This window comes from Haemaphysalis longicornis, unplaced genomic scaffold (genome assembly GCF_048455015.1).
Source record: "Haemaphysalis longicornis isolate Haplotype H1 unplaced genomic scaffold, Haemaphysalis longicornis Haplotype H1 scaffold_3, whole genome shotgun sequence".
Taxonomy (NCBI): domain Eukaryota; kingdom Metazoa; phylum Arthropoda; class Arachnida; order Ixodida; family Ixodidae; genus Haemaphysalis; species Haemaphysalis longicornis.
In genome coordinates this window covers 28,231,267-28,241,302 of record NW_027526335.1, presented here as the reverse complement: position 1 = coordinate 28,241,302, position 10,036 = coordinate 28,231,267, and the positions used below count along the sequence as shown (strand labels likewise).

At 45.9% G+C, this 10,036-nt stretch overlaps 1 protein-coding gene across 1 annotated transcript in view; it reads left to right on the top strand.

Moving 5' to 3' along the window:
• The window catches only part of LOC144175180 (glutamate receptor 1-like), a 29,945-nt gene extending 19,993 nt beyond the window's left edge, over window positions 1-9,952 (top strand). The window contains exons 9-14 of the mRNA XM_077704285.1: window positions 1,318-1,376; window positions 1,858-2,044; window positions 3,288-3,538; window positions 4,716-4,815; window positions 5,380-5,505; window positions 6,733-9,952. Of these exons, the coding sequence (XP_077560411.1) occupies window positions 1,318-1,376; window positions 1,858-2,044; window positions 3,288-3,538; window positions 4,716-4,815; window positions 5,380-5,505; window positions 6,733-6,795 (786 nt within the window). The 3' untranslated portion in view covers window positions 6,796-9,952. The remainder of the gene's footprint in view (window positions 1-1,317; window positions 1,377-1,857; window positions 2,045-3,287; window positions 3,539-4,715; window positions 4,816-5,379; window positions 5,506-6,732) is intronic.
• Window positions 9,953-10,036: the final 84 nt, after the last annotated feature.

Genomic DNA, 10,036 nt, shown 5'->3' with positions numbered 1-10,036 from the left:
GAGAGAAAACATTTATTGTCAGAGCCTTTACGGTGTTCATGTAGGAGTGGTTCTCTCTTCAGAGAAATCCATGAGCTGTCTTAGCACCGGCTGCCTTCTCGGTGAGCAGGAGCTGGTGCGAGAGGCAGGGGCTGTACAGCAGTGTCTCCCACTGCTCTTGAGGATTTGAAATGCGGGAAAGGGGTTGTGGGTGCTTGTTTTTTGTACACTCTATGACAATATGTCTTAGTGTACCAGGTTCTTGGCAGTATTTGCATTCTGCTGAATATTGGGTGGCGGATATCCGGTGAAGCCTAATTGGATGCGGGAAGGTGTTGGTTTGTAGGAGTCTAAGTGCTGTTTCTTGATTTCTTGAGATTTCGTGAGGTTTGGGTGAGGTAGCGGGAAATTCCGTCGATTAAGCTTGCAATGTATTATTTCGTGGTATGTTAAGAGAGGTACAGGTTTCTCCACATCCTCCGAGGCAAGTTCTCGGGCCTTTGGTAGGCAAATTTGTTGCCCTCTATGGAAGCATGTGCAGGCGTCCCCACAGTCCCTACTTTTCTGTCAGGGAATTTTGTTGAGAGCATGCGGTGCGTTGCTGGTGCCACCCAACCCGACCTGAAGCTACTGCACGCTTCCTGGGAGTCTGTTACGACCACCGTGGCTTCCGTCTGCGTGAGGGCCAGCACCACAGCTAGCTCTTCCGCTTCTTTGATCGATGCGGTTATTACGGTGGCACTGACAAGGAGCTCTGTCTTTGTGGTGACTACCACTGTCTTTGCTGTTCTACCAAGGATTGCGGCTGCATCCGTGTAGATCGTTTCCGGGAGGGTGCCGTATTTCTTGTCTAAGGCTTTCGCTCTAGCTTCTCGTCGAGCGAAGTGGTGAACCGGATGCATGTTTTTTGGCAGTGGGTTGGATAAGATGTTATATGCCGCCACCGCTCAGAAAGCTGCTTGTTCGGCTTCACGTCGGGGGAGCTCCATCTGTTTGGTTCAACAGTTTTTGGCCGGTTTTTGTCATTGCAAGCCGTGCTTTCTGGCTGGAGAGGTAGCCCTCTGTGAGCTCGTCCACCGTGTTGTGCAGACCCATGCGAAGGAGCCTATCGGTTGACGCGCTCATGGGGATCCGAAGGGCTTGCTTCGTGGCTTTACGGATGAGGGTGTTAAGTTTTTCCGTATCTGTCTTGGTTAGAGTCATGTAAGGCACTGCGTATGTCAGCCTCGATAGAACAAAGGCCTGGATAAGACGGATGGGATCGTCTTCTTTCATGCTCCGGTGTCTATTTGTGACTCTACGAATCATATGCACAACTCGTTGGGTCGTTCTGGCCAGGCGCTGGAGCATCATGTCCCATTTTGCATCCGCTTGCACGGAAAGCCCAAGTACCCTGAGTGAGCTGCAGGGCGCAATTGTGTGTCCCTCAAAATTGATTTCGATGTTGTCCTTCCGAGGATTGATAATAAATCACTTGGCGCGGCCAAAACAGAAAGGAAAAGGCCGTGGCACTCAAACAGTCCAACGTGTGGAAATCACTTTGCTAAAGGACGGCACAAGGCAGTTTGCATTGGCGATTCTAAGAAGCCGAAATTAATTCTTAAATTTAGGTTTTCAGGAGGAGGATATTCGAATGGGACAGGACCAGCCTTCTAAGTTCTTGTCAGCGCGTGTAAATCTGCGCGGAAGCTATTCCTCTGTGCCTCCCTTAACTTCCGTTTCGCTTTCAGATGCTGCAGCGAACCACGTGTTTTTCAGGCACTGCAATGTTTTGCCAACGGTGTAACGTCGTCATATAGAACTAAAATTTGGCTGAACCGTTCTTCCAATTCTGCAGGTGTTGTATGTTTCCCTCAGCGGTGCGTTTCTCCTCTGCAGGTCTATCGCCGGCCGCATCCTCTCCAGCTTCTGGTGGATCTTCGTCGTGCTCGTGTTCTCGACGTACACGACCGAGCTGTCCTCATACTTAAAGCCGAGGTACGAGCGGGACTCCTGGGAGGACCTGGACAGCACCTCGCTCAAACACATGTGGGTCCCGACGCCCGCTACCAGGAGCTACTTCTCGGTGAGCACGCCTGCCAACCCGTCTGAGATGCATCAGTGAGGGAAGATCTTAAGACACCGCATCACCTCTGACATGCGATTCCATCACTTAGGCCGCGGATGTCGGCCTAAGTACACATGGAAGAGAATATCAAGTTCTGCGTGCAGTTTCTTGCGTATTTTCGGACATCTTAAATAATTTAAATACTCATCAGGTACCCAAACAAAGTGACTGTAACATTTTATAGTTTGGGAGATCATAGCTAGATGAGAAATATTGCCTAATTTCTTCCGTACTGTGTTCTAACTCTTCAAATGCGAATGCAAAATTTGCGTGATTTCTAATCACAGGTTGTGTTTAAATTTATTCGGTCCGGTTGTGGGATCTAGAGCTGTCAATGCCAGCTCTAGTAACATGACCAGACCAGAGTACTAATTCTCTTGACGTGGCGGCAGATTAAAGGAGAAGGCCTCCCACCGGAATCCTCCTTTTCAGTCAATTATTGTTCTATACTGAGAACCTGTTGCACAGCTTTTGAGCTCACTTCTGGTTAAGACAAAAAATTCAATGCCTCTCTACGTAGACTCTAATTAATGACAGTTAAAAAAATGAGTTAGCAACAGACAAGTAAGCACCGTCTCCATTAAGTTTAGGCATGTTTTTCTCAAATGAATGACCATTATCGCAAGGAATCTGAAAAAAGAGAAACTACGAATAGCAGAACTTCGATTTGAAGACCGGCACTAACAGCAGAATATTCGGTGCGTCTAGCTAGAATTTGCGCGCACTCACTGACATGCTTTCCTGTCAGCAATAGCAATAAGAACACGTAGAAGGCAATTGATGTCACAGGTGTCATTCGTTTCATTTTCACGCCAGGACAACCGCTTGAAGCAAGCGCGCTAGTCAGCCGAGGGCTCGTTTTTCAAACCATTTCGGTTTGTTCGTTTGTTTGCGGGTTTCTTTGTTTCTTCGTTTGTTGGCTTCTCCGTTTGTTCGCTTCTTTGCTTGTTCATTAATGCCTTGGTTCCTTTGTTCCTTTGTGCCTCTGTTCGTTTGTTCGTTCGTTATTTCGTTTGTTTGTTTGTTTGTTTGTTTGCTTGCTTGCTTGCTTGCTTGTTTGTTTGTTTGTTTGTTTGTTTGCTTGCTTGCTTGCTTGCTTGCTTGCTTGCTTGCTTGCTTGCATGCTTGCTTGCTGGCTAGTACATGCGTTTCAAATGTTCTATTGAGGAGGTGAGCCTTCTCACCGCCATCGCCTTTGCAGAAGTCGAAGGACGAGACGACGCAGAAGATATACAGTCGCATGCTGCACTTGGGAGGCCGTGAGGTCGAGTCGCTTCAGGAGGGCATCGAACTCGTGCGGAGAAGCGCCACGGGCAACGTGGTTGTCTTCAGCGACGCGCTGCCTGCCGAGTACCTGTGCGCCAAGCTTGCCTGCAGCACCCGGGTCATCCGGGCCCAGCACACCACGCGTCACGTGGCCCTCGCCGTTCAAAAGGGCGCCCACCACCTGAGGTTGGTCTTTCTGTTCCTTCCTTCCTTCCTTCCTTACTTCCTCCCTCCCTCCCTCCCTCCCTCCCTCCCTTCCTTAATTCCATTCATTCATTCATTCATTCATTCATTCATTCATTCATTCATTCATTCATTCATTCATTCATTTACTGTTCCGTGTACAACTTGGACGCTCCAAGCACGACAGAGCCCTTTTTGCTGTCACGCACTTGGCTGTGCAAGAAGGCAACTGTTGATAACACCGGATCACTGGTTGCTAGCGCACGCGTTCTGATTGGCTTGCAATGAGGAAGTTTTAAAAGAAATGACGGCAGGTAAAGCCGCCCACAGTCTTGGCTGGAGCCGCGCTTTACGCATTTATCGCCTCTTCCTGCTTTAATGTAAAGTAATTTAGTCGCAACTGCTGAAATTGTAGTAATTTTGAAGGGGCACTTCAAATGTACGCATTATTTTGGACAGATTTTCGACGGACGTTTTGAGATATTTCACGCTAAAGTCAAAGCTGTTGTTCAAGCTAAGTCTGTGGACGAGCGTACTGGGGCGCAATCCTCGAAGCAACCATGCGTAATAGGATCGTCGCACTGGCACGGCTTCTGCACACGCACTTAAGCCAGTCGATCACGCTGTTGAACACCTTGAAGAGGCACGACACTATTACTTAAATATTTTTGTTAGAAGTTCACAAGGTTGCACTTGAGAAAGTGAGGGCTCACTCTTCAAATTTCACACCCACTATGCCATCAGGTCGGGGAAGTCGAAATAGATTTGTTGTTCTAGTTTTTGCAGCAAAGCTGTCTCTGGCTAGGATATAGTAGATCCGCGACAGACTCGGGGTAGACCAACATTTTTCAGTGTACGAAAAAGAAAAGGAAAATAAAGGGGGTCCTAGGGCCTCCATATTTTCATATAAGACGGCTTAATTGCCCTTGCACGACTCGCTTCTGAGCAATGCACTTTTATTTAGCGGCGAAGCCGACCTTATCGGTATCGGTTTCAGCTTCGTATTTGTAAGTTTTTTCGCACTGTGTGTTGCACGATGACATACATTGGATATTTTGTTCCGGGTAGGTAGAGAATCCGTTCTGTTTTGCATATGAGTCAACATGATCCGTGTTAACGTGAACACCTAAACCTTCAACTTTCCTTCCTGCATTTCTATTTTCTTCGCATTTCTTCGCAGAGAAACCCTGAACAAGGCGATCGCGACGTTGTCGGAAACTGGAGAGCTGGAGGAAATCAAACGCAGGTGGTGGTCCACACGGTGCGACACGCCTCCAAAAGTAAGGACGAAAGTGGAGTGACCGCTTTTCGAAATCGAGGAAATCATGAGGCTGTTTCAGCCCGGGGAGAACCGAGCTCATTTCAGCGTAAAAACAACTGCACAGTGACTGCCGACAATGTCTTTGGGTTGTTGTTCTTGAGAACACATTTCAAGCAAACACTTTAATTTATTTTATCCGGTAATGCTGGCCTCGCGACAAAAAATATAATAGCCAAGTTGTAGGCACACACAGGGTAAACAACACTTTCATCAATTCACTGAAATAAGGCAGCGCTATAAGTAGTGACAATGAATGAACACTAGAGTAGGCATAAGGTTAAGGGTTTACATCATAGCTAGATTTGGGAAGAAAAACCGAAGGTAACACATAATAACAGATAACGCAGCTGCTACCTGTAAGTGCGTGCCTATCGCCGGGTGCTTACGCGCAGCTCAGCCAAACGAACAGCCTGGCATGGCGTCGCAGTATGCAAGGCCGCAATGCTGGGTGCTGTTTGCGGACAGTTGCTTTGTCTCGAAGATATGTCCCCGGTTGCACCAGCTCTTGCTCTCTGCCTTTCAGGATGAACCGATACAACTGAAGCTGTTTCTGCCGGTCATCGTCTGCCTGGGCCTGATCGCCATTGAAGGCACCGGAGTCGGCCTGGGCGAACTGTTGGTGCGAGGCTGCAACAAACTCTGCATCTGGGTGCGTCATCTATACCTCCCCGTTCGCGAAACCGGCTGCATATTGGAGGCGCCCAGAGAAAAGCATATTGACGATTAACAGATGCTTCATGAAGTCGCGCTTCGGTGACTTAAAGGGACCCTGCAACACGTTTTTCAACTTCTTTTTAATCTTCAATGCTTGCCCACCCAATACACACAATTCGTAGATTAGAGGGTCGCAATAATCTTAAATGCTTGCAGAACGTAGTCACCCAACACACAGAATTCTTAGATTAGAGGGTCGCAAAGTACCTCAGTCACAAATTACTGTTCTATGCCCATCAGATAATTGCAAACTCACTCAAAAGATTTTTCACTCTTTCCCGGCCTTGACATTCTTCGACGCCCGAATTACGTCACTGAGGCCATGTAGCGGTTGTTGGCCGGATTTCCTTCAGTCCCAGCAATGAACGCCTTTCGATAGCAACTTAAAACAAAAAGCCACAAAAACAAAGCAGAAATGGAAGGCGTATCTGGTGCGACGAGCAAATCACGCAGTGCCGGTCCGTGCTGGTGATAACTATAGCTTTCACAGTGGTTACAGACGCGAAGGAAAGAGTGAAAGCGCTTATCGAAAGTGTTTCAGGGTCCCTTTAATAAATAACTGTAAAAACAGGAGCCATGCTTTGAATGGGGCTTTGTGGCGCCTGCGAGCGCGTGCATGCTCTGCAATGGCCTAGGGATACTTGTATATGCACTTGTAGCGCCGAGCGTAAGATCGAAAGGGTGAGGCCGTTGTATATGATGCTGCACTGGCTGCAATAGTGCAGCTAGTGTGAGTGAAAAAAATAGTCCCAGTGCCGTTACATCCCGCTTCCCGTTTATGTTAGCGACGGAATCAGAGGAGATGTCATAACCTGGCTGCTCATGTGGAATGGAGACGTACGGCGAGATGCAGGCATCGACACCAAACCTTTCCCAAGTACTCCACCAGGACTTGTAGGCATAAAGATCCCAAATGATACAATTTTTCTTAGGAATCAGGTTTAAAATGCACAACACAATTTTTGCGCGAAATTGAGCCCCTATTGAGCTTCGCCTACTGTGCCGCACCGAAGCCAGTAACGTTACGAGGATGTACCGCCAGTCAAAATGCCAACCCGTGAGCGAGAAAAAAGTTTAGTGCAGATCTTGATGGATCCCGACCTGTCAGTATTAGTGGGTCAGCAGACGTCTCTGTCTCTGACACATTTTTTTTTTCTCCCAGGCTCGTCTGAGATCCAAGAGATCTACGGAGGAGCCAGACCCGCCGGTGAAGACCATTGCCTAGGCCCCGTCAATGAATCCATCCAAAGCTACTCAAAACCTTTGCTGCTTGTTGCAGCCTTGGATCAGCACGCCTCTGACACTGCGCACACGTATGCTGCTTTGGTGGAAGGTTGTATGTGTCAACGCAACAGCGAAATGTCGAATAACTCGCGTGTTAAAGTTACCGTTGAAGGTATAATAGTCATTGCATATATGTTACAATGTCTGTGCTATCTTGTTTGCAACAGTTTCGGTAAGGTACGTTTTTTTTTATGACCAAAACTACATTTGCACTGTCGTGCCCTAAGAGAGCCGTCATTAACTGAGGAATGTAGTTGATCAAGTGCAGAGATCCGCATGCTAGCTTTCTCAACGCGTCTACCTCTTTTGATTGCTCGTACATATAACCCAAATGAGTCTTTTAGAATCGCTGCTAAGGCGGACAGATCAAAGCATTTTAAGCTGTACTTTACAACACGGCCGAAGTTGTCGTAAACCAGGCCATAAAACCATGGGCCAGATTTACAACACACCTTGGAGGCAAAATTGAGCCACTATTGAACCTGAAATTCTCTGGGGCACCGACGCCAGTGACGTCACAAAAATTCATCGCCAGTGAAGATGCGAACCCCAGAAGAGGCCCTTTTAGGAGCAAACATTTTGTGAGACTCATGGGTCAAGAATCGTAACTCACGGTGTATTCACGCTGAAACCTTAAGCGAATACGTTTCAAAGCGTTAAAAGCGTTTGATTTATATAGAAAGATGCTTTCAGGTATCACCCTTTTCTGCCTGCGTTCTTTTTAAACAGCTTGCCCGTAATTCAAAACAGGCCATTTTTACACGAAGTGCATGTTTTCACTTTATCGTTACGCTAAGAATATTGTACACATATGGCCTCGTATATATGAACACATCACGATTTTAGCCGTAATTGCTGATCTTGCATAACGTTTATGACGCAATCTTGGTTCATTTTTAGGCTTTGTGGTAAGAATTGCTACCTGTGAATGGAAAGAAGCTCAACGCCGTTTGACGCTTGCTTAGCAAGAAAAAAAACAGCGCTTTTAAAAGCCATCACTGCCTGATTGGTAACGAGATCCCACGTCTCTTAACTTGAGAAGTCCTCAAGTTGGTCTAATATCGCACGACCTCACGCTCATCCTGTACATATAGAAGCACCTTGTTGTTGTTCTGCCGAATCGTCCGGATAGCGTGTCAGCAAGAATACTACCTGCCTATCCAAGCTTACCAAGCTTACCTCGAGGGTCTCTTCAGAGTGCTGCAACAGCACGTTGTGAAACCGAACAAGCCAGCGCATAACAGGGGTCTGTGTATTCTGTTATCGCTGCTTAAATAATGACTAAGAGCCTTCACGTCTCTGTTCATGACCGTGCTTGCTGGCTGTCTCGTGTACCACCGTTCAATAATGTCCTGTTAGAGAGAAATGTTATGCATGTATACGTTTATGCGTGCATACGGTGCCTAGAAAGTAAGACTCATAATACACCCGTCATTTCCATCGTTAGTTAAACTATTTGACAAAGTTTACGAAACAAGATTCTGCAATTCTTTGTTGACACAGGTTGGCAGGATGTTTTGAAGGCGAGGTGTTTATTGTATTTAGCGTTGGTTATAAACTGTTAGTTATTCAATATTTTACGACAGAGAGATTGGTTATTGCTTGCTTGTTCCTTGTTCAATATTTTACAACCACGAGTTATTATGGCAATCTCAAATTTTTAGAACGCTTCTTTACAAGTGCGCAAGTTAAGCCTCGAAGAATGGTAAAAGCATTGTCAAGAGTTTACGAGTGGTTTCGAGTCAACGGGAGAGGCCTTGTTCTGCTGTGGACATCAATATGATGCTGATGATGGTGTCGATGATGATGATGATGATGGGGATGATGATAAAGTTTTGATCTACTACATAATGTAAGTGCGCTTGCAAACGCGCAGCTTGTTTAATCGTACATATTTGTATATTTGTCGCGGTTAGCTGTCCTGGTTACAGCCTGAATTAGTTCTACTCTCACTGCCACTGCCACCAGCTCAGGCTTCCTTTCTCATCTGGATAGACATCGTTTCACAAGAAATGAAGTCATGTGCGTAGTCTAGATTGCCAGCTGTTGTAATATATAGTCTTTTCCCTGTTACCACTGGATGGGCCGACAGTTATTTACACACTGAGGCAAAGGTCTGCAAGTAGCGGTGCAAAAATCGCCGGCGTTAGTTGGTGATTCATTTTATCAGGGGTTTCAAGTAGGTACAAAAAACTGTCATTTTTTACCTACACATATATACAAAGTTGTTACAGCACTATATATAGTTCGTATGCTACTTCCCCATTAGGGCACTGCGAGATTTGCTGATTTTATTCACAAAAACAGCGAGGTTTTTTTTTGTTGTCGTTGTTGCAGCTATACTCACTTCCCGCTTCCACAGGCTGTCAAAGTGACCGTTATCCTTTGGGAACAATGTGAATCGATAGAGTACATATACAATTGATTGGATTCATTTGGCACATTGATCGTACCTATTTTTCTTGCAACTTTTCGTCAAGCTCTCATTTAACGCATTTTTTGGCCGTCATTGGTGAATTCTATTGGTTGTGTTTAAGGTTGCTCAGCTCTCGGTTTCATGCAGACTAATTGAAGGTTATAGAGGCGCTCACTTACTGAGTTATTTCTCTCCCCGGGATCTCCACTCAACTGTTGGCACGGTTGTTTCCGAAGAGCATTAACCAGTGACGAAAGGAAGTAATTTTTACGAAGCTTTTACTCGAAACTGCTCTTAAAGCTGCAAATATATATAAAAAAGATGAACTGTTTAGTACCATGGTTCTTTCTTTACATGCAGGTCACTGAGTAGCTGCTTCTGATACTTGTGCTAGAAGTTTTTTTTTCACCTCTCAAAGTTGGCTGTCGATATATAGTCTGTTAGAGCCCGTGAAAATCATGCCTATGATACATGTAGCATGTTGACAATGCCTTGTTGTATAACCTCTTTGACCTTGTAGAGTTGTATGATGAATGTTAATCGCAATGCCCTAATTCAGTAGGCAAGGGCATCTTAAATGTGCGTTCCGACTTCCTATGTTGTTATTCTAGGATTAATCGGTAACCGTTATGAGAAATTGTGTCACTGGTTCGTTTTGATGCTGTTCCTTGTTAATAAAGTTGAAAAGAATGCACTGTTCGTTATTATCTTTCAAAAAGCTGCAAACGCTACGCTAACCTTGCAGGGTCATGCTCTTCCCAGCTTA